The 24,587-nt window shown below is 37.8% G+C and overlaps 1 protein-coding gene across 6 annotated transcripts; it reads left to right on the forward strand.

Annotated features, from left to right (window-relative positions):
• The first annotated feature begins 1,887 nt into the window (after positions 1–1,887).
• STARD3NL (STARD3 N-terminal like) lies at positions 1,888–24,085 on the forward strand. 6 transcript variants are annotated; one of them, XM_079302685.1, is made up of 8 exons: positions 1,888–2,167; positions 11,799–12,095; positions 14,833–14,910; positions 16,732–16,809; positions 18,530–18,583; positions 18,676–18,793; positions 20,270–20,368; positions 23,004–24,085. In XM_079302685.1, exons 2-8 carry the CDS (start codon positions 11,871–11,873, stop codon positions 23,054–23,056), a joined length of 705 nt encoding a protein of 234 aa, XP_079158811.1. In that variant the 5' UTR covers positions 1,888–2,167; positions 11,799–11,870; the 3' UTR covers positions 23,057–24,085. The 6 variants fall into 6 exon arrangements, with proteins under 6 accessions (XP_079158811.1, XP_079158809.1, XP_079158810.1 ...); XM_079302683.1 differs by having other exon boundaries at positions 2,057–2,181; XM_079302684.1 differs by lacking the exon at positions 1,888–2,167 and adding an exon at positions 2,298–2,495.
• Positions 24,086–24,587: the final 502 nt, after the last annotated feature.

The following is a 24,587-nucleotide window of genomic DNA, read 5'->3' on the forward strand; positions in this document are numbered from 1 at the left end:
TGGAAGAGCTACAATCTAATTGCCTTTTCTTGCATTCAGATCTCCATTTTCCCATCAACCAGCAAGCTAGCTGGTTCTGTGAGCATATATGGCTATCAGATCTGATAGTCACATTTCACTGAGATACGAGCATCAGCTAGTTATAACTATCAAATATATAGTATTTTTTAAAATTGGATTCCAACAAACCATTCAGTCAGGAATATGCAGGAATACTGAGGGTTCTGCTTTCCTCATGATGTTAATGGTTACACAGAACTTGCATAGGCTTTAGTTATCTGAATTCTAGCCTCTATTTTTTCATTTTTTTTCTCTATATTTTCATTACATAATACTCATTTTTTCATATAATTTCAGAACTACAGATGAGGCCTCAATAATAGTGGCTGTTCATGTGTTATCACAAATTATGCTGCTAATCTCTTCTAAATTTCAACCACATTTTATTCCAAGCTATATTTATTTCAAAACATGCTGTGACAGAGGATTGCTGCCTTTGGTTTGCAATGTATTAAACAGTGACAGACTGACAACTGAGATCCAAGTCTTTCTCTTTGCATTTTCATGAAAAATAACAGTGATTCATAAAACCAGTTACCTCGCTGAAAGCCTGAGGTGATTTTTAGCACAATAACTGCAAAAAGTAAAACAAACCAAACCAAACACAGATAATCAAAATAAACAAACATGAGCAAAAAGCATTAAAGTGCATAAAGTGATTGTATTTCCAAAGTTAGATTGAGAAAAAATGATTAGCCAAAAAAAAAAAAAAGGTATCTTGCATCTCGCAAGGTATTCCTCACCCCTAGAGAAATTCCTCCTCTTTCATATTAATGAGAGGAAATACTGAAGAAGACATTGTATTGTGATTTCTGGGTTTGTGAAACAAAGATTAAGCAATTCACCTCAGCTATAATTTACCATAGTGCCTTTTTAAATAATAAATTCTTAGAGCATTTATTTCTGTCAGTGTTCTAACTCCAGGTTCTAACTCCCAGCACCACCTTGCTGTAGCTACTCTGCAGGGATATCCATGAAGACGCTGGGCTCTAGTGGAGCAAGCAAAGCAGAGTGGAGCAAGTGATGTTCATCTTGATATTTCCTGGACCTAGTTGTTTTTCACCTTTCTTCCATTGTTTCCCTGTGACACCCATTTCTTGTCAAAAGAGGTGGATCTAGTCTGCAACATTGAACCCCAGAGAAACCTTACACCATATGTAAGCATTTGACAAGCTGTGGGCTTCAATGAGGTTGGAGACCATGCTTCCCAAAGGAGTGAATTGTTTACTTCAGTGGCTGGTTGATTGATTTTCTGTTACATTTTCACAATGATAGCAATCATGTCTAGATCCCTTCTCTGTGGTGACCAGTGGCAAGACCCAAGAGAATGACCTGAAGTTGTGTTAGAGGTGGTTTAGGTTAGATATAAGAAAAAAATTCTTTCTCCAGAGTGTGGGGTTTGGGTGCTGGAACAGGTTCTCCAGGGAAGTGGTCACAGCACCAAGCCTGACAGAGTTCAAGAAGCATTTGACAATACTCTTGGGCACGTGTGACTCTTGTTGAAGGGCCGGGAGTTGGGCTCAGTGATCCTTTAAGGCTCCTTTCCAACTCATAATTCTCTGTGATTCTGGTGCTAATGCCTGCAAAGATAAAGACTGTGCTATGACAAGACACAAGTGGAATCCAGGCGAACGACAGTTAACCAGTCCCTCTGCTCGTTACGACGGCTCCACTATAACTTCGGGGTGTTGATGCTCAAAGACAAGAGCCTTACCCTGTGGGCCGCCCCCGTTGGCTCCGTCGGGGCCCTACCCCCAGCGCTGCCTGTCCCCCCCGAGCCCTATCACCACGGGCGGGCAGGGCGGCCCGCCCCCTGCCGCCGGCCCCGCCCCGTCCGTCCCCGTGGCCTGCAGCGCTGCCCGGTTCAGCGGGGAGGTCTCTGCAGGGCCGAAGCGGCACGTCGCGGTGAGCTCGCTGGTCCCTTTCTCGGAGCGAGGGGAACGCGACGGGGAATAGACCGAGAGGGATGCGGGGCGTGTTGCTAGCAGAGGGGCGGAGGGGTCGCCAGTGCGGCCCGACCCGGCCCTCCCTTCCTTTTCCTTCCCTCCCTTCCCTTTCCCCTCTTCCTTCTCTGCCGGCGCCGCCTCTTTCTCCGGAGTGGGCGTTGGTTTGTACCCCTCGGTACGCAGCCTGCTGCCCTGCTGGGGCGGGGGGGGGGGGGGGCTGGGAGAGGAAGAGGAGGAAGGAGGAGGAAGGCGATCACGTGCCGGGAGGTGGGCGGAGCGGCGGTCAGTTTCTGGGAAGGGGATCCCTCTCTGGGGAGGGTGTGCCTGCGGCGCTGGGGGGATGCTCAGTGGGTAGGGCCGCCTCTCCCGCATGCCCTGCGCCTCTCCTTCTGCTGCCGGGCCTAGAGGAGGTTTGCTTTTCCTCTCTCCTTGCGATCCTAGCCCAGCAAATCCATCCTCGCAGATAACGGCGACCTGTTTGTCCTGCTGGTAACGGTGTAAGCGAGCTGGGCCCTGCGAACGCCCGACTTCCATCGCGGGAAAATGTTGTGCTGAGGGTTAATTTTAGCATCGGGCAGAGTTTAGGGAGCTTGGGAGAGGGACTGCCTGCGTTAAGCATCCGAATTTAAATTGCTGAAGTGCAGTGTTTTTAATCCGTGTTGAGGGTGACGCTGGTACGTCTGCAGAGAGAGCTGGTTAAACCCGCAACATTTGGTCTCCAGAAGCAGTTCAAGTTACTCATTGATGGAGTGCTAACACTCAGCATTTCCCAATTCGCTGTAGTCAGGTGTAAGTAGACACAGTGGTCGACTTTAACCTGGAAAATACTCACCACAAAGACTAAGCTTGTTTAAAGAGGTTGTTTGGTTGTTTTTAAATCTTGTTTGTGTGCTTAAAGGTGTAAAACCATCACTGCATTTTTGCACAATGTTGTCAATACTTTTTGCCATGCACATTTGTCATTTTGGTTTATATAAGATCTACATATTATATATATTGTGTTGAATATTAATTGCTATGAAAGTTGTCATTTTGTGCTGGAAATCAGTGTTTTGGGGCGTTGTTAGTGAAGCCAATGTTTGAGAAGGCTCATTTCTATTTATAAGTCTGTAGGGTGCTACTATTTTTAGCAGATGTTTTTCATCAGCTTTGCAGTTTTAAGTAGGCCAGATTCAGAGTGATTTGGTTTTGTTTGATTGTTCATGGTGTTCAGGGCCAGTTGCTTTGCATAAAATGCACCAGTGATCCTCTTGTTGTGGCACAAATCCATAATTTTAAGTATTTTTTGTTATTCATGTGTTAGACTTTTTCAGGATGACTGTTGCTTTCCATGGAGTTGATGTCTTGAGAAATAAATATATGACCTTTTACTAACACTGAAATTTGTGAAATACTAAACTCAGTTCAGATGGGTTAGGCATTCTTTTTGGTGCATTTGGGCTTGCGTGTGGTTGTCTTGATGTGGTCTAAATGTGATCTAGTTTTCATAAATTCTCAAGTGTTTAGCCATTATTTTTTCAAAGTGAGTTTAGCACAATTGTTCTAGGCCTTCATTCATAAGAAAGAATGTATTTAGACTTTAACATTTTGAACTTTGTCAGAGCATCCTAGCTAAACATACAGTTATTATAACATCTTTGTTTAAGTGTTTTACCGGGCCAAACATAATTTCTAGTAAGCACAACTAGTGGGTTTCCCTCAGTGATTTAAGTCACCATGCACAATATTGCCAGTGATTTTGCAGAAGGTACTGATGACATGGTAATGGTAAATCACACTCGTAACAGCAGGGACTGGGATTTCTCATGGTTAGGCAACAGTATCCAGCAACTCAGATGAGTCATTTTGAAGCATCACAGATTTGTTGTTTGTTAAACCTTTTTAATTTAACTGTAAGTGCTAGATATCTGTCTTTAATTTGGAATCATTAGCAACTGTGTTAAAAGACAACTTGTACATTACCTCCCTGCCTTACTGTCTTAAATTCAGCTAGGAGTAGAATTAAAAATGAAAAATTAAAAAAAATAGTCTTAGAACCAACTGAGTATCTTCTAATGATGTTATGTTTTTCATATTAAGTTCAGCTACTCAGTTATCAGCTGAACTTAAATAAAATAGCATGACTTCAGCCATCAGGAGTTAATTTCTATTTTGCACTGACAGAAAAATTAGATAAATTATGTGGAGGTGTATTAAAAGAAGTATTTTCTTCTGAAGCTTCAGATGTAGGTCTTTGCTAGAACTTGCTGCTTGGACTAAGTAATTGTTTCCTTACGATGTCCTTTAAGAAGAAATATAGAGCTAAAATGTAAAACCTGGAACTTCCTTTTTTTGAAGCACCTTCAAGATCTGTAAAAAAGAGGAGTTAAGAGTGAAAAATTCAAAACTTTATCCTGTTCTGAAATGGATGCCAGTTTCTTGAAATGTTGTTTTCTTTAAGAACGCTGAAGAATTGTTAGGGATTGTTTGCCTGGAATAAATTTTTGTACAATTTGGTGGTTTTTGAGGGAGTGACAGAATCCTGAGTGTTTCTTACTAATGCATAAAATGCCTGAGCTATTTCAAGAAGAGTCCCACAGTTCTGTGCTAGCAAAAGAATAGCTTTTCTTGTCCAGCTAGTATCTGGCTAGCAGCCTTGGGGCATATTTTTGTTGTTGATTTGGGAAAAAACCAAACAAACATGTAGGAGTAGTCAGTGTTATAAACCAGTATCATACTTGATGTTTGAGGCAATCAGTGAGGTGATTGATGTCTTTAAAAATTGTACTTGTACTTTAAAAAATTGTTTTGTACTTACAGAAATGCAGATGTGATAAAATAGATATGCTTTTAATATCTAAATGGTTTCTTTTGCCCACAGTTAACTCTGAGAAACTGAATGGATATTAAACCCTTATTGCTTATTTAGTGTTTAATGGAGACAGTATGCCGTGAAATCTTCATTTCTGTGAGCTGATGTTGAGTGGGCTACAAAGTCAGCTTCAGAGAGAAGGTAGCAGATATGAAGAGATACTACCAGATTCTCTGGAGGTTTTTAAACTGTCTTTCTCTTATTTTTGTATCACTTCCCCTTTATACTCACCTTTTCCTCCCTGCTTTTGCAAGAATCATTAGCAGTTTTTTTCTTTATATTTTTTTATTGCATGTAGGTATTGCTTGTGACTGGAATGTGCATGTATACATAAACATACAAAAGTACTGTATACATGTACTAATATGACTGTGGGGAGCTCACTGTTTTAAATGTCAAAATCCTGATGTATTTTCAGGTCTTTGGCAAGATTAGTCCAAAGCATTTAAATGAAAAGAAAGGGTTATGTTATTTTTAAGAAAGCTATAGTTTTGGTTTGATAATTCATTAAATAAGACTTGGGGCTGGATGGTCTGGATGGAAGGTCCATTCCTATCCATAGCATTCTCTGATTCTATGAAGTGAGTACTATCAGTTGGAATGTATAGGTTGTAAATGGGATTATATGTTGTCAGTTCTATAACTGGAATACTTTCTCTCTCTGTATTTTAAGGACCTAACAGTGATAACGTGCACAGAATTCGGTTTTGTAGTTTGCAATGCTAAAGTATGTTGATTGCAGCTGGGATCAGAGGTAGACCTTTGGAACATGTTATTGTGCGTCCTTTTTGTTAGTTTTTAGTATTAAAATAGAATATAATTGCATGTTAGCTCAGTTGTTTAGAGCATGGTTCTAATAATGCTAGGGCACAGGTTCGATCCCTGTATGGCCCATTCATTCTGGTTTGAGCTAATTTTAAAAGTAAAAGTCTGGGATATTTTGTTAATGAGTCCAGAGGGGAAGTGATGATGGAGATGAAAGGAAGGAAGGACAATGCTAATGCCAAATTTACAAACTGTTTACTCTGCCATTTTTCTCAATTCTTATCGAGTAAGAAATGAAGTGTTTGGAAAAGGACAATAGTGTTTTGCAGGACATGGCTCAGTAACAGGGATTCTTCCACTGCATGGAAAACTACTCCAAGGTTGGATCACTTTGATTTGACTTCCTGAATCTATGAGTCTCACTCTTGGGATAGAGAAAGGTGACACTGCTGTTTCCTTGGATGCTCTACTAACGTAAAAAAAAAAAAAAAAGTTTGTTTGTTTGTTTTTTTTTTCTTTCTCTTTTTCACCTTCTTGCAATGGTCTGAGAAAAGTATTATTCAGTACAAATGTGTGCACTTACTCTAGTCTCTAGTACTTTTGCTAGGTCACCATTGGAGCATAGGAGATTGGGGAAACATTTTTCTCAAGGAAACTGGTGGTTTATTGTTTTGGTTTTGTTTTTACAGGGACAAGTTACCTATAGTAAGAGCTGTTACTTCGAGGTAAAGCAGGTGTACTCTAGTTCTGAATACCCAGCTAAAGCCAAACTCTTTGTAAGGAGCTCCCTCCAGTATGCTGCTAAGTGTTGCCCTGCCCCTCCAGTGGGAAACCTTCCCAGTCTTTAAATGTGTAACTTGTAATACCTGCTGTGTTGCCTAATTGAAAAGCTGGAGTATTGCCAAAGCACTCTACAGTATCTTCTGCTTATGTTCAGGGAGTTTTGTGGGTGTGCATCAGTTTGAGTTTTTCAGTCTCACTTTGATTAAAGTGTCTGGCCCAGGTTTGGGGTTTTTTGTTGGTGTTTTGGGATTTTTAAAATATCCATTCATGTTCACTAAGGAACATTTGTTTTGAATAGAACAGTGCTTCGGTGGGTGTTTTTAAATTCATTGAAACATTAAAATGCTTCTGAGGCAAGTGTTACAGCCACAGAATGAGTGCAGCTTGGAGGGGATTTCAGTTCTCCTTCAGGTACAAGAGCAATGAGTATCAGGAGGTCACATGTATTGTATCTATTGCAAGCAGATTTCAGGAAAATTAGTTCTTGCAGTTATTTAAACAGAAGAGGGATGGAGTATGTCAGCAGAGTGGGTTTTTGTTCATTTATAGTGGAAAACTCTAATAACTGTGTCCAGGTAAGCTTTGGAGCCAGTCTCCAGCTTTTTGGGATTTTTTCCCCCCCCCAATTTACAATCAGCATTTCTTCATCTTCATAGGTATTGGTTTTATCTGTGTTGGCTCTTAATCAGGGTGTGTGCTGGTACTATCAGAAAACACACTATTCTGCTAATATTCCTGCAGGTTAATACAGCTTCATACCAGAAACTCTCAGATTATTTGACTTCCAATATGGAGTCTTTATAGATAATTGTATATTCTGTCCAAGGTATTGACTAGGGCAATTTGTGTCTATGATTAATAATGAAGTTGAGCTTCAGGATGGTGACAGAACAAACAATGGTTCAAGACCATTTTCCTTTAGGTGTGTTAAATTGTCTGAAACTGTCTTTAAGTATAACTTAAATATTTGAATGTTAATGTTACAATACAAATTACTGTATTAAGCTCTGTTTTTATGAGAAATTTTGAGTTTATCTGTGCCGTGTAGATAGGTCCTACAGAATAGCAGGTAGCATAAGCAGCAATGTCAGCCCTTTTACCAGAAAACAACTCCTTTGGTAAAGAACTGTAAAGAACTTGCATGTTTTATTTGAGGAAAGATTTTAGAGAGGAAATGCTGGAGGTTTTTGTGGGGGAAGGGTTGGGAGTTATTTTGTTTTTGTTTTTTGTTATGGGTAAAAGTTGCTGGTCTTTCAGTGTCAGCTTTTCTAGTACCCTGTTGTTTTCACAATACTTGAGCATCTTGACCTCTATATTGGCCACGTCATCCTATTTTGCTCATTGGAAAGAAGAAATATTTTCAGATTTTTTTTTAACATACACAGAAAAGCTGTTTATGGTGGGAATTTTTTGGGCCGTATTTAGTGTTGTCACAACACATAATAAGTATTCTAGGTATTCAGTATGTTTCATTGTGTAGTTATGGCACAATGTTACATTGTGTGCCTAGTTACTTTATGCAAATATAATTTCTCTAATGTTTTAAATTAAATTAACATTAGCATTGCCTTTCCAAATTGCCTCCATGCAACACTTTAGGTTTAGATTTTGCTGATAGCCTTTGAGTAAGATTTTTTTTTTTTTTTTTTTGCTCATGTCTGTTGTCTGTTCTCAGTTAAATTCTGCTGTGTGTTTTTTTCTTTTCCCTTGGGAAGAAAAATGTATCATACATGGTGCTGTTGCTCGTGTATGATGCAGTAATATAGTAAACAAAAATAATTTAAACTAAGGACAATAAACTGGAAGAATAGGGGTAGAAGAAGCATAGAAAAAAGAAGTAGCATTCTGATGTTGCATCTCTAAGATATGTGTAAAATTGACACATGCAGTGTGTGCCAGCTGCTTATGTCAGTATGAAGGAAAATAATGGCATTAATTGAAAATGCAGCTTGAAATAATGGGCAAGCTCTAACCATGTATTGCTAAAGTCTAATAAAGATTTTGAGGGCAGGGAAGGACTGCAGTCCTAAGCTTGATAATTTTAATTTCTTTACTTTTCGCTTATTATACTAGTTAATATAATTGATAAGTGTAAAATCTGTATTTCACTAGAAAGTTTGAGAATTTAATTCTCTGGAAGCTTGAGGTATGACTATAACGATTAAGTGTTTGAAAAATAAAAAAGGCAAAACACACCTTTAATTTAAACAGACACAAGCTTCAGGGACTTTCTTTCTGGGAAAAATATGCCGCTGTTGTCTATAACTTTGAATAGATCAGCACAGAAAACTTAACTAAATGTTTTAGTGGTAGTTGAGCAAATATATGCAGTTATGAAGAAAGAAAACAAAAAAGCCTCTCCATTAAAATCTTTCATCTTTTGAAATCAGGGGGAGGGAGAAGAAGGTATATCACAAATATACTAATGTGAATTCTTATTTCAAAAGTTTTTATTTCCCTCTTAAATGTTTTGAGACTTCAATATGCTTGTAGGTTTTGTCATTTCATCTGCCTAATAGTTCTCCTGGATTTTATTAAGATGTTTGATACTGTACTTCCCAGCATCCTTCTGGACAAGTCTGACTGTGAAGTGAGCAGGTAGATGGTGTGCTGGGAGAACTGGCTAAAGGACAGGGCTCAAAGGATTGTAGAGAATGGGGCTATACCTGGCTGGAGACCAGTCACCAGTGGTGTCCCTCAGGGCTCAATCCCGAGGCCAGTTCTGCACGAAGTTTTTATCAGTGATCTGGAGGTAGGAGTCAAATGTACTATTAACAAGTTTGCTGATGGTGCTAAAGTGGGAAGTGCTGTTGACACATTCTCAAGGAATAAGAGCATGAAACTGGACAAGAACAAATGCCCAACTCTGCACCTGGGATAGAGCAGTACTTTCCACAAGTACAAATTTCAACAGGAGTGGTTGGGTCAGTCTTGCCATGCTGGCTGACAGCAAGCTCAAAGTTAGCAGTGGCAAACCTTCAAATACAGCACAACCAGCTGGTAAAAAGGAATGATCATCCCGCTCTCTTTAGTGCTGCTGCAACTTCATTTTGAGTACTCTGTATACTTCTAGGCCCCAAAATTTAAAAGGTATGTGAAGGTCCTTAAATATGTGAAAGTGGAGGACAGTGGAGCTGATTGAAGAGCTAGAAGTAAAGCCACTGAAGACACAGGGTTCATCTAGTTTGGAGAGAAGGAGGCTGAGGGATGGCCACACTTTCTTTGGAGCTCCCTGAGGTGGTGAAGCGGAGAGGGCAGTTGCTGATCTCTTCTCAGTATTACCCAGTACCAGGGCATGTGGGAATGGCTGAAAGCTGCATCCATCAGAGCAGGGTCAGACTTGACTTGAGGTAACATTTCTTTACGAAGAGTGTTATCAAACCATGGAAGAGTTTTAATTGAAAAGGAGTTAATGCCCCAAGCCTGTCAATATTTAAGAGCCATTTGGGCATTGCCCAAAATGCCATACTTAAACTTTTGTTCAGCCCTGAAGTGGTCAGGCAGTTGTATAACGTGATTGTTTTCTGTCCCTTTCAACGGAATACTCTATTCTATTCTGCACTCATGATGAGTCAAATAACAATAAGACTGTTATTTGCCTGAAATGCCAGGAATTTTTTAAGCTTTAAAAACACTTTCAGAAACACATAACTCAAGAGATATACTGGAAGCAGGATTTTATTTTTCTGACTCTTTCAGAACAGCTGGTCAGAAGCATTATCATGATATACAGGTGTAGCCAGGGACAAGTTAATGCAATCCTCACTATAGCTTGAAAAAACATCATTGGAATTCTGGCAAAGAAAAGTCAGAGAGCTACAGAACATTGCAAATCCCCTACATCTTGTAGAGAGCCATTTGCTGGTGAGACTGTGTGAGGTAAACAGATTCTTATCTCTTGGGGCAAGGAGTTAATGGCACAGTTTATATCCAACAAGTTGCCATGAACTAACTCTGTATATGTCATTCAGGTACAAGGAACTTTTAATTAATGAAAGAAACTTTGGCAAAGAATCTTTAGCACATACTTTGTGGTTAATCAGTTTGCAGATCTGTTGCAACCAGTGCAAAAAGCTGCTGTGTTTATTGGTGAGAATTTATTGCTCTTACTTCACATCTTTTAAGTGCAGGTTTATTGCTCCCACCTTACATCTTCTTGTAGGGATTTTTTCCTCTTCCTGAATGAAGCAGAGACAGGACTTCTGAGTTGATTTAGAAAGTGTGGTTTATTTTTCTTCTACATAGGCAGAAAGGGTAAGTTTGTCTTACAGATGTTCATAGAATGGCTCAGAAGTCACAAGACTTACAGTTACAAGGTCTTTTAATGATTTATTAACCAATAAAACACTACCAACAAAGATATTTGCATTATTAAGCCAATACTAAGAAATTGTGTCTAATTACAGTATGACCTTTCTTAGCCAATCCTGTTCGGACACATAAACTTAGATTGGTGCACTCTAAAACTTCTTGTTATCTTTATTTTTTTTCTATATCTTACACTATAAAACTAAACCTATCTCTACTTAACTGTGTTTAATTTTAAACTTTGACTTACGGGCCCAATGTTCTGAGAATTCCTTACATTTTGAATTCCAACACTGCCAAGCTGTGTCCAGTTAAAGAATCACAACATTTTGATGCATAGAGTGATGATAGAGGCCCTGCTATGTGTCCAAACATGGATGAGCAGGCAGAACAAGACTAGTAGCCAGTGCATTTTAAGACCATGCTTTTCCCTTTGCAGAGTGTCCCACAAGGCAAATAGATGCTGAACTAGCACATTCTGAAACAATTCATTCTGGCTGTACTAATTGCATTCCCATATTGTGCTGTGTTTAGCAATTATCCAGACTGGAAGTAACAGCTTCCTGTGTAACTGGCACTGAGTGCCCCATCAAAACAAATATTTTAGCCAATGTAGATGAATTTTTTTTTGAGGTTCAGGTGTTACTTATCTTTTTCATTTATTTTATTTTGTAGTGTGGCCATTGGTGATGGCTTGATGTGAGGTTTAGATCTCATCCCAAACACTTTCCTATGGGCTGCTGTTAGATATATAGGCATGGGGGGTTTAGTACATGGCATGGGGGTTTATATATAGCATATATATATAGCAGGGGTTACATATGTAGCATGGGGGTTTTCAGTACAAAGCCAGTGCTTCCTTATTTCAAATGGCCTAATTGAACATTAATTCTCTTGCTTCTCAAATCCTCTGAGAGAGGAAGAGGAATTTGGTACTGTGTTATAAACAATTCCTAGGGCCTAGTTGCCTAATTCTCTTAGTCATCAGTTTAGCAAAAAGAGAACTGACATTGTAAGATGAAAATATATCATGGAATTATGGGGGCTTGGTGGCTAATGTGATTTGGTTTTGTTTGTTTGTTTAGAAATTCTTGCTGTATGGATCAACCTTCTAGTGATGGTGAAACGGGAAGAAGACCACTCTAAGCAAACACAGGATGAATCAGATCCCAGCTGATGCAGAAAATGCTCACAGTAGCAGTGTGGAATCTTGTCCTTCTTTGCGGGATGTCCACTCCATCAACCCAACGCAGCTGATCGCAAGGATTGAGTCATATGAAGGCAGGGAGAAAAAAGGCATATCAGATGTCAGAAGGACTTTCTGTTTGTTTGTTACATTCGATCTCTTATTCATAACCTTACTGTGGATAATAGAATTAAATGTGAGTTGTCTTTTCAGTACCTACCCTTAGACGTTATACTAAGTGTTTACTAACTTCAGAGATGGTTAATAAGTTACTTCTTTCTATCCAAAATTATGTTATTTGTATCTATTTAAGTTTAAACAGCTTTCTTGCTTCAAGCTTCCATGAACACAGTGCTACTGAACTGCATCTACTTTTATTCATTAAGATATGTGTTTATCTTCTTATTATGAAACCTTTAGACATTCCTGTAGTCTGTAAACCATGCTGAAAAAAACCAAAAACTTTGGAAATCCAGTGTAATCTTCAGGCATCAAATAAACAAAAATTATACTGTATGTCTGAATCTAGCAAGAAGTGTGAATTTTAACAGGATTCGAGATTCTGCAGTCTGAGTAACTTTTAAGTCAGTGACATTTAACTGAGGTCTTAGTCCCTGAAAGATCTTCCAATGGCCATAACTTTTATTTTGTTGTGATGTATTTTCTTTGATGTAAAAGTGCTGTGTTATACATTATGAATGGCACCGAGTATTTAAACAACATAAACTCCCACAGTTGCCACCTTTTTACTTCAGCATTTGTAACCTGGAAAATTAGGCTATTCTACTAAAATTTCCAGAAAGCAACAGGATAGCTCATTTGTTGTTATTTCATAAGTAGCATCCTAGTTCTTGAACTGGGTTTTAAGCTATAATCTGGTTTGCATTTAAGAAAGGATGCACTAGGGAAGAATCCTTTTTCTAGAAAGAAAGATCTTGAGTAAATATCTTTTAACAGCATTTCTTTACTAGATAAATAGCCTTGTTTATTAATTTATGTTATGAAGCTTCAGGAACTGACTGTTTGCTAGTTTATTGATACAGTAAAAAAATACTCATTCTGATTTAATTTGAGAAAGCAGATTTTGCTTGCTAAATGATGAAATTTTTGGACTACACTTTCTGTGTTCTCTCTAGGTGGAAAAATGTAGCATAGTGTTCTGGTGCAGTGCTTTTTTTTAGGCCAGTTTTTCAACAGCTTGTAGACTTAGAGGAACAGAGTGGGTTTATATCTCTTGTTGAGGTTTCAGAGTACAGATTCTCACATAAGAGCTCTCAGAACATCGAAGACTGAATAGAAAATGGTACTAACACATGATGTTTCATTATGAATGCTACAGCATGAAGGGACTTCAAGACTGCAGTTTTCTTTGTAAAATGCTGTATTTTCAGGACAACATATTGTGAACTGGTGTCCTATACTGCCACATGTCAGCAAGAATCAAAAACAGGTTTTTGTCATTGGAAATCAATTATATTAGAAGCTAAAATTTGCTGTCTGGGATCTGACATGTGCTTAGATTTTTTGTTCTGTTTTTCTTTGAATTGCTTTGTTTGCTGGGAAGTAAAATAGCATTGTGTTAGGACTGTATATTATTGGTAATGGGTCAGAATTGCTATGAGAGTTCCTGTAAACATTGTTTTCACTTTGTTGATAATAATCCAGTTTCCTTAGTTGTAGTGCTGTTTATTGTTAAATGCTTCGCGGAGTAGCTCCATGGCATTTTGAGCAAAAATCAGGTATTCCATGGTTCTGTGTTTATCCTTATGTTAACATGGTGGTGCTCACACAGCCACACAGTGATTAACAGCCTGGAAGGGGGAAAATTGATCTTCCTTATTTATGCTGGAAGCAAATAATCACACTTGATGCAGTAGAGCAACCAATGGAAAACCATATTTAGTAAGTCGTTTGTTAGGTAGCCATAGAGGAGAGGGAGAGGAGAAGAAATAGAAGAAATTCAGAGTTGAGGGACTAGTCTCAGGAAAACACTGTCCAGCATTATAGGTGGAAAAGTGTGGAAGTGTGTAGACTGCATTGCTTTGAGATAGTGAGCCTATGTTGTTGGCATGGTTTGGTAGCACCTTTCCTTACGAAGATGACAGTAGTCAAACTCAGTATTAAAGCCTTCTGTTGGTGTTGCTTTATGTAATGATTTCATGCAGTGCTTAAATGAGGAAGTTCATATCAAAAACAATAGGAAATGGACACTGAGGTTTTTAATTTTCAACTAAGATCTCCTCTCATTCTCTGAGCCAGGACACTTTAAATTATTTTCTTACAAGGCCAGTTTGAACAGTAGAATCCTTCCACTGAAAGAAACGTGGTGGCTAAGGAAGATGTAATTTGGAATCTCATCAGCAAATGGAAGAATTAAACTTGATTGTTAGTTATTTGTGCGAGATTAGTCTAGTAGTTGCAGCTTCTGCTTTTTTACTGTGGATCTTTTGGCTCAGCTTTCCTAACAAATTGTGTGAGGGCTGATAAGGAAGAGATCTGAAGTATGAATTCAGTTTCTGTTCTATTTCTTATATGCTAACATGTGACTAACTAGTACTGGGTTATGGTTGGCTTTTTCATCAGCTGTTTTGATCCTCCTTTTAAGAGGTAAAATGCTTTGTGAGTTTGTGTAACAGACCTTAATGTTTGATAATTTATTCCTCCCTCAACTTGTTTGTTTGTATTTTGAGAAAGCCTGAAATGTAGATTGCCTTGGCCAGATGATAATCCTAGATGTTTTCACTTTGAAAAGTTTATGCAGTCTTGAAAAACAAAGAACAACAGTAGTCTTGACATTATCATCCTTGCCAGACAGCTTTTCTGTATTTAGTTTAATGATCTTTTTGTGTATCAGCAGGGAATTACTAGTTTTGCGCTTCATATTTGAGTGTATTTTGTTTTCTGAAGCTGTGTGTGTTGTTTTTCCTTTGTAGGTAAAAGGAGGCATTGAGACTACCTTAGAGAAAGAAGTCCTACATTATGACTACTCTTCTTCATATTTTGATATATTTGTAAGTGTTCTTAAAAAAAGAAAAAGGAACATCAAGGGTATAGTTCTCCCAATCCTCCTTCCACAGATGTTTCCTAATTTGTCTTTTGAAAGGGTTGATCTTTTCTTGATACTTTAAACCAGAAGAGTCAAGTTTCACCCATCTAGGGGTTGCCCAGTCCTGCTGTGGCAGCAGGATCATGGAGCCTGTGGATTGAAATACTTAGGATCTATTGATTTGCATCCTTAGCTTTGGGGTGCATGGAAAAGCCAATGGAAAACCAAGTCAAAACTTTGATGTGATTTAAGGTAATTCATTAAGAGGACAAGACCCATAGCCCTCCAGCTCTAAAATAATTTTGATTAAACCAACGTTTTTGTCCTTTCTTGGGCATAAGGTGGCTGCACTGAGGAGAGACTTGGTGGCCTGCACAGGGCAGGTTTTTCAGAGTTCTCTGTTTTATAACTCAAACAGTAAAAAGAGCTGACTTGGAGTATGATTCTCCTTTACTATGCTTAAGTACCTTAAGCACATTAGAGGAACTGTATTGCATTAGGAAATTTCTTTCTTTAAGCAAAGCTGTAGCTCTGTAATTGCAATGCATTTTGCATTCCACATCCCAAGCAAAAGCTGTTTCTTTACATTTCTTCTAAAGGCATTATTGTTAATTCTACCAGATCTTGTTTGCCTTTCAGTGATGACTTGGTTTGGTATCAGTCATTCTATACTGATGACCATATCCAGAACCTCTCTTGGAAACTGGAATGAAAACCCATCCTTACTTCTGCATTGGACATCTGCTGTGTCAAGTTAACTTACGTACTGGATTCAAAAATTTATAAGCTAACAAGCTATGCTCTTTCTCCCTTTCTCATTGTTTTGCTGGCAGGTTCTCCATGATATACCATACTGCAGAAGGCAAAAAATGTTACCTATAAATGTTGATGCTCTGGAAATTACTTTATCCTGTAGGTGAAACAAATATAAAGAACATGTAATGCAAAATAACAGACATGTATTCCCTGAGAAGGGACTACAACTTTAAATTTTGCAAAATTTTTGTGGGTTTTTATAGGATTTCCTCTGTTTCTACTACATATTTGCATAAGATTAAATAGATTTATCATACCTCTGGCCATGGCTGTCTTTGATTTCTCTTCATTTTTAAGCATTGGTTTCACACTTTTTCGATTCTGAACACGTTTTAAAACAAGTTGGAGACAATATACTATCAAAAAATAAACAGGGAAGTTGAAGCTTGGGGTCCCTGATTCAGAGATCTCATCTGTCTGCTACTGATTTAATTTTCTAGCTTACAAATACTGTAACTTTTTTTTTTTTTTCTACTGCCAAACAGAATGACTTGCTATTGTTGGCAACTACATAAAGAATGATTGTGATGAACATTGTTGCAATGTTAATATTTCACTAAATAGTAGGAGTATAGTAGCACAGTGCTAAAATCATTGAGATGCACAGGGATGTTTAGGGTATTTGCTGGATTAACCTCATCCAGATTTAACTGTTTAGATTCCAGTCAGGTAAAATGATCATGAACACACTTTGCATAGCTTTCTTATGTTTCTTATGTTTCTAACTTATTTGTGGAATGGCACATGCTTGCATATTTGAGCCTGTGTAGGCATGTGAATGTTGCCATTTGCTTTACAAATGGGAAATTACATTCTATTTCTGTTTTATAAGGGCACATTCAAATTTATTTCTTGGCAGCAGAACTTAGACTGTCTTAAGTTTGTAAGTAGTTAGTATTTTCGGTGAGCTAAGAATATTGTGGTTCTGTGTTCTGAATTAACCAACCAGTATTTTTTCCTCTCTCTATAGCTACTGGCAGTCTTTCGGTTTAAGGTGTTAATACTTGCATATGCAATGTGCAGACTACGCCATTGGTGGGCAATAGCTGTGAGTAGTAGCCAAGCATAATGGAGTTTTTCCTAGAATGGATCAAGCAGACAAAATTTAGATGCCTCTTAACGCTTGTATCTTAAGAATCATCCTGATGGTGTATATTAAAAATTTGTTGTACAGTAACAAATTCAAGACTTGCTTTCTGGAAGATTTTCAGCCTAAAGGCAAGAATTTATTAGTGCAGTGGGGGTGGTTCTTATTAGGTATCATGTTAATGCAAATGGAAGATTTATTTTTAATCCAGTATGGATGACTAGTCCTAACTGCTTGTTACCCCTGAGACTTGTTAATTGATGTTGGAAATATATTTGCATTTGTAATAATGGACCTTCTTCAAACACAAGAATTGGCATTATTGTGCCAGAGATCCAGGTGTCCATTAAGTCACATATTCTTACTTTAAAAAGTTTTAGGTGTGACCCATTGAACACTAGCAGTTGTATTGCTTCATGCTCCAATATTACAGGTTAAATATGCATCACTTCTTTAAAAGGAAGTTCTCAAGAACTGTAGGCAACCACATTTGGATTGGAGTGGATTGGAACCAGTATCTTTATTGCAACTATGTGGTGTGGATGACAAAGAATACAAAATTTGGTGAAAAATTCCTGCTTCCACCAGTCAATACTGGAGGTTGTAATACCAAAGGTGTATTGCTGGCTTAGTGCTTTCTAAATCAGATCTTTTTCCCCTTACACTGTGGTAGGTGCATGTAGAACATGTTGGTGTCTTTCTTCAAGTGAGTAGCATGCAGTTTGCTAAGTACTCTGAGACTACATGCCATGATTTTTATAGATTGTGTTACTAGCATGGCATAAACACATACAGAATAGTAGCCACTGCTCTAATTGTGCTTATATTTAAATCATGCCTCTTAAAAGTTCTTGCTCTTGGTTGTGTAGCTTTAGAATATTTCTTAACCCACCAACTTGATGCCTTTGTGAGATGGTGAGAGTGAACCCATCATGGTAATAAATAATTAGATACATAAAGCTTCAGTGAAGATTTTGCCAAAGCCTTGAATCTCAACATCCTACCTGTGCTTGACAGAAGTTGGTTCTGTTGTTTTTTAAAGAATTGCTGGATCCAATTGTGCTTATGGGAACAGTACTTGTTCACTGATTTTTTTTTTTTTTTTGAGGGAGGAGGTTTAGATATTTTACCCAGCATGCCAATTTTAAAAATATATCAGGGAGTATCAAATCTTCAAAAAAAATTTTTTCAAAATACCACTTAATGAATTAAAATATTTATTCCAATTTACACCCACAAAGATGTTTTGGTGTTTGAAATGGGTATTTGACTTAGACAGTAGTGAAAAGCATTTGGAATGATTGCTGTTTTCTTTTTTTCCCAAATACATAAACAGTTGGGGTTTTTAAAGGGACTTGATGGATAAAGTACACTATCTTCATTATATAGTATGATCACAATTTATGTAACTCAGGCAGTTTAACAATTTACATAACTCAGGCAGTTTAGACTCTACATAAATGCTATGTGGAAATCAATGTTTGGAGATGTTAGTATTAAAAGTTATCTCTTATAAGGTTTTTTTAATAATACTTTAAGTTAATTGTATCATACTTGTTACATTTTATTAATCTATGTGATATTGCGGTTATCAGTAAATATTTAAAGTTGCCACTCATAGATAATGGCAGAAATAAAAAGCTAAATCAATTTATTAGTTTATCTGTTCTGTCTCTTTCAGTTTACAACAGCAGTGACCAGTGCCTTTTTATTAGCAAAAGTAATTATTTCACAGGTATATATTCTAATCAAATGTTTGTTTTACTTTGTTTTCTTAAAAACAAGATTCTTCAGAGTAATTTTTGCAATGTTTTTCTTTCTTTCTAGCTGTTCTCACAGGGTGCTTTTGGCTACGTGCTGCCCATCATATCCTTCATACTTGCCTGGATTGAAACTTGGTTCTTGGACTTTAAAGTGTTACCACAAGAAGCTGAAGAAGAAAATAGTAAGCTTGTGATATTTCCTGCGGTTGGCAACATTTGATCTCATATTAGCTGGCAGAAGAATGCTTCTTTCAGCTTCCCAAAATTTGAAGAGCTGTGGAAAAAATTAAATCAAATAGCATGATCTTTTCCTCTTGGGAAAGGAACATATGCTTTCAAAGAAGTGAGGTTTGAATTAATTTAGGGAGGCAAAGTTAAAAGTTAGAAGGGTCAAATCAGCAATTTTTCAAGCAGTTGGGAATGTATTTAATTTTGTATGCTTGAGATATGAAAATTTAACTGACTTGGGCTTGTAAACGTTTACTTTTTGGATAATGCATAAAGTGTCCGGCTCCTCCTTTAGGAAGAGTAGACACACTAACTCATTCAATGTCACTAACTCTTCTTTTGAGGTAGAAAGGGAAAAGCAAAGAAGTGTTGTAGAGAGTGATGCACAGGCAGAATGAGACCAGAACAAGTATGAATTTCAACCTTTGAGATGAGGCACCAGGTCATCTGACATTCAATATATTCAACTAAATGCAGGAAATCCACTGTTTCAGTGGGAACAGAATACTGCTTGAGTGGTGAGGGAAAGAAAACTTACAGATGTGAGCTTCAACATCAGGAGAGAGTTATACGGCCAACCTGTTATTTATGCATCACTACCTGAAATACAGTCTGAAACTCTGTTGGAAAGATATGTTTATCTGTTAGGTAAATCAAAAAAATTACATAGGCATGGATGCCTCCATTTTCATGTGCTCTGAATGCAGTCTTTCCACTTTGATCCTTTCCCTCTTTTTCATTGGTCTGAGAAAGAAGTTGGTTAAATGAGAACAGTGGTGTTTGCCTGAAGAAAAAGAAACTTAGAGTAACATTTTTTATCTTATGAGGCAATGGGGAAATACAGCTGCATCACAGTGTTATCTAAATAGAGAAGAAATCAAACCAGTTCAGAGACTTCTGCATCTTTTCATATTGAATATTCATAGACAAAATATTCCATACATACACATGCAAGTAGTTCATGAAGGTTGCAAAAACTGAGTATGTTGACACAGGTCAGTGAAAGCAAGCTGTTAGTGTAGGGTCATAGTGGCAAAGAGAGAAAATAATTTATTTGGTTATGCATTACACCTAACTGATCATTAAAAATATTTTTCAGAAGTTTTAGTTAGCCATTGATTATTGATGAATGTAGATATGGCAACCTAATCATGTAATTGCACATAGTAGGAGGAAAGAGTCCTTAATTCATGTGTTCAATATCTCTGTTTTGCTAGTGTGTGTCACCTTAGCTGCCAGCATTTAAATAGAAGACATAAGTGTTAAATTGAATTGTTGATGCTTTTAAAATTATATTTATTTAAAGAAATAACTGATTAGGAATGCTAATGTAATACATCAGTCTTCAAGATTCTTCATCAGTATTTGATCTTTAAGATTTTGTGTGTTAGGATTGAGGAATTATTTTCAGATTTTTTTTTTTCTTTTAGGATTTTTGATAGCACAGGATGCTTCAGAACGAGCAGCTCTTCTTCATCCAGGAGTCCTCTCTGATGGGCAGTTCTATTCTCCTCCTGAGTCTGTAGCAGGTAGTTAAATTTGCTTCGTGAAAGATTTTTCATATTCACTTTACACTCCTGCATATTTCATGCCCTTCAAGAGGGGAAGGGAAAAAAGATATTCTTGTTTTTAAATGAAAGCTGTATTTATCATCTTAAAATGCTAGATTCTTGTTTGTTCAGTAACTCAGTTTAGTTACTACCTACCAAATGAATTATAATGCACGGGATTGGTGTATTTGAAGTCACATTCTGACTAAAAAGAAGGTAAGTCTGAAAGAAAATGGCGCCACAACTGAAAGGAGGCAATTATGGTTTGCTTCTGCCATCAGTGATCCTTTCAGATCCCTTCCAGCTTGGGGTGTGTAGGAACCCAGGATGCACCCCTGGCCTCCTTGGGGGTCTCAAAACCCCCCTGGCTAGGGTCTCAAGGGCTTCTGAGTGAGACCCTGGTGTCACAGGTGCTGAATTCTAACCCCTGGGGGAAGATGTCAGCACAAGAAGAATGGAAACAAGCTGCCAAAATTAGTGAAGTGTAAATTAGATTGTTAGAACGTAGATAAATAGGTTTTCTTGAATGTTTATGATAAGGGACACGTGGCCAAGATGGAGAATTTAGGGGGTGGACACCTTTTCCTCCTTCTTCTCCCTGTCATCCATGCTGGGTGACACATTGGCACTCTTGGATTGGATGGGGTCAGGGCTGGACCATTTAATAAAATTGTATTGTATTGGTAAAATTTTGTAAACATGTAATACGTAGTACTAACTATATAAGATAAGCCCTGCCTTCACCAGGCGGATTCCACCATGGATGCCAGGCTGAGATGACCGCTGCTGGCCAGGCAAAAGGTCCCAAAGATAAGAAATAATAAACAGTCCTTGGAAAAAGAGAAAACCGTCTCCGGCAATCTCTCTTCGGCTGCTTCAGGAGAAAACCAGGGTTTGAACCACCCTTCGTGTCCCTCTGGGGTGATCTCAGGGCAGAGGAGGAACCCCAGACTGGGACAGGGTGTTCTGTGACTCTGATCTCTTACCTGCCAGCAATAGCATTTATGAAGCAATGCACTGTTTAATCCAGCCTAAACTTGGAGCTTTATAGTGTCTTAGGGTAGACAGTGAACCTGAAGCTGCTATAAGACAAACAGAAATTTTAATCAGATCTCCTTTTCTTTTCTCATAACAGAAAGAAAAAGCCTTCTCTCTCTAAAAACTCACCTCTCTGGGTAAATCAAATCAGGGGGTAGTGTTAAGTACATCTTAACTCTGCATATCATGTGCTTTGTCTACTTGAGATATGAGTCGATTAAGTAAAAAAATAAATGGAAATACTGCAAGATTCAAGAATGTGTCTCAAGCATTTCAAGGAAATAAGTAATTTTGTAATGGATCAAATCAATTTGAGTTACCTGAGAATGCAGTGGGAACCCTCAAATCCTGTATCTGTCTTTTTTCCCTAAAATGTAAACCTCCTCTGCAAAGCTGTGCTATATGATGCAGTATAATTAAATATTTGCTAATTGCTACAGATAAGTTTGTCTATCTTGCATTATAGAATTATACATGTTGGTGATATTTTTCATTGTAATGTCTATCTGGTTTCTCTGTGCTGAGCATCTTGGCTTAGTGAATGACTTTGAGCTCTGTCTAGGGGTCACAGAGCATTAGTGTTGAGTATAACCAATGATTCAAGGTGAAAATTGATTTTAGCTAAAACTGTGGGTCTGTTTGAGGAATAATGGAAGTGTTGTACTGGACTCAGCTGTTCAACCTGAGTTTTGTGGGGTTTTTTTAGCAGCAGAATACAGAGTGCAAGAAGGAAGGGTAACTGGAGCTAACATGCTTTTCTAAATATTGTGACTGGGTCAGTGTTTCTTGTGCAGTGAGGTGTTGTGGATGCATATGTCGACTAAAGGTGTGCCATTCCTTTCAGCTTGCCCAGTGGGATTCAGTAACAGCTCAGGTTCTTTCTCAGGTCTGCCATGACTCCCAAGTACATTTTAAGCACCCTTTATGGGTGTGAGATGCAAAAGAAGTAGACAGATTAATGTATTTGAGCTAACACACTCTGGTAGTCACAAAGTGAAACTGCTGGAAAGTGTAAAGTAAAAATAGCTCATAATTAAATTTTTTCTTCAAAAATCTGCATTTCTTTTTGAGAAGACAAGCTATGGATTGTTCTAAGAGCAATTTTTGGTCATTTTGCCATACATATTTATTTGACAAGTTTTTAGAGATAAAATATCCCCTGTGATCATACAGCAGGGAATAAACTGCTCTGCTGATATGGCAATATTTCCTAAAACAAATCTTTGCTTTTAGGAGGTGACATTTAAAATGAGCTTGGTTGGAATTTTCAGCGTATTTGTCTCTTTTTGTCTTTCTTGAAGCTACACCTGTCTGAGGACATACCCTGGAGCCACTTCTTTATATGGGGTGACGCTTTGTCTTTGACATTGGTTACTTGGTAACCAAGTCTATTCTGGGGGTAGCAAGTGGAAAATCAGCCTGGAAAGAGTAAATTTATTCAGTTTCTGTACAATTTGATCTTCAAAATGTGGCAGATATGCTATTCCAAGAAATGAAACACATTCAGACTAATTTGTTAAAAAAAAAACAAAACTTTTGTATCTTTTAACTACAGCATTCCTGTCTTCCTTTTCAGGTTCTGATGAAGACTCTGAAGAAAAACAAGACAGTGAAAAACCGATTGTATAGCAAATAAGAAAAAAAGGTAAGTTCCTTTGCATAGAACCTGAATATTCCAAAGATGTTTTTTCTCCTTAGTTCCTTAAAAAAAAAAAAAAGAAAAACTTAAATACTGTGTTAACTCTAAACGGTTCATTATTTTTTAACTCAGTCTCATAGCAGCCCTAAAGAAGGAAATCCTGCTAAGCTCTTGAGAGCTTGCAGTTGGGCTCCTCTGCATTTATTTTTTGGCTCTCCCGGAAAGGACAGTGTGGATCAGATGTGTAAAAGCTCCTTTTTTGGCAACAAAAATTTGGAGATGAAAGCACAAGAATGTTAGGAAGAGATTTTCTTTGGTTTAAATCTATGACAAGTATGCCTGAAGACTTCATGGGCAAACTGCTTCAGTATTTCCTCTCCACAGTCTGTTTAATACTACAAATGGGTTACCCTGGAGCAGCCTCATCTTAAGTGTTTTTGTAGTGTGCTTTGTTTAAATATAAGATTACTTCTTTTTTTTTGGAAATGACTTTTGGGATTGTCATGCCCCGTGCTTTCACTTCACCACTCACAGCAAAGCTTAAGCTAGGGGAGGTATTAAATGCTATTGCGAAGCTAAAACGTCTGATTTGAAGCCTTCTAGTGCTCGCCTGCAAGAGTGGATGACCTTTTCAGCCTCCCTGTTTACAATATTTGTTTACTTTACTCCCATCTTCGTTCATCCTGACTTGTGTGATCTGTTGCAGAAAGAAAATCTCTGCAGGAAGTTGGTTTGGAATCTGGCAACAGAGTCTGTGGCTGACTTGCTGGCAGAGCTGCTGACAGGAGAATTTATTTGTTAGAAAGTAAAGGGAATGGTTCCCATGTACTGTAATACCTCATGAAGATGTACCTTGTTGACATATGTATATTAGGTTGCCTCCCAGGTGGTATTTGTCCACAATGTATTTTATTATTCAGTGATTCCTGAAATTGATCTTCTAAAGACTAGGTAATTACTGGAAAGTGTTGTCTTGTATACCTAATCAAGAGACTGGTAATATAATGAAGTAAAACTTCTCTGTGGTGGAAGTATATTTAATAATTTTTGGGTCTCACTAGATAAAATTATTTTATGTTATTGCAATTTTTCATTCATTTATGTTTACTTTTTTTTTTAACGCCAAGAATTATTTTTTTTTTAAGGATTTGTTCACTTTCTAAAATAAAAACATTAAAACATGAATAATGCATTATAATATTGCATTGCTTTGTCATTGGTGAAATCTGCATTTACCACTCCTGTATATGTGGGGCAATAAGGACTCCAGTTTGTGTAGATTTTTTGCAAAATGTCTTATAGTACTCTTTGCCTGTAGGGAGGCCATGTTAGTGGTAGTGGCACATCACTTTGTGGCACTGGCTTCAGTTCCCTTTAAAAGTTCCCTTCTGTAATTGCTAAATGAAAATACAAGCCAGGGCCAAGATTATCTCCTATATTGCTTCAGAATAGCCAAGATCTGTTTCAGAGGATGCAGGTAAGAAGAAACTATTAGAAGAAAGAAATTCAAACCCTGTCATT

Source organism: Erithacus rubecula (assembly GCF_903797595.1).
Source record: "Erithacus rubecula genome assembly, chromosome: 3".
Lineage (NCBI taxonomy): Eukaryota > Metazoa > Chordata > Aves > Passeriformes > Muscicapidae > Erithacus > Erithacus rubecula.

Coding starts and splice junctions, on each gene's coding strand:
- STARD3NL (XM_079302685.1), top strand. CDS start 11,871: ATGAATCAGATCCCAGCTGATGCAGAAAATGCTCACAGTAGCAGTGTG. Junction 12,096..14,832: donor TGTGGATAATAGAATTAAAT/GTGAGTTGTCTT, acceptor TTTCCTTTGTAG/GTAAAAGGAGGCATTGAGAC. Junction 20,369..23,003: donor TCCTCCTGAGTCTGTAGCAG/GTAGTTAAATTT, acceptor CTTCCTTTTCAG/GTTCTGATGAAGACTCTGAA.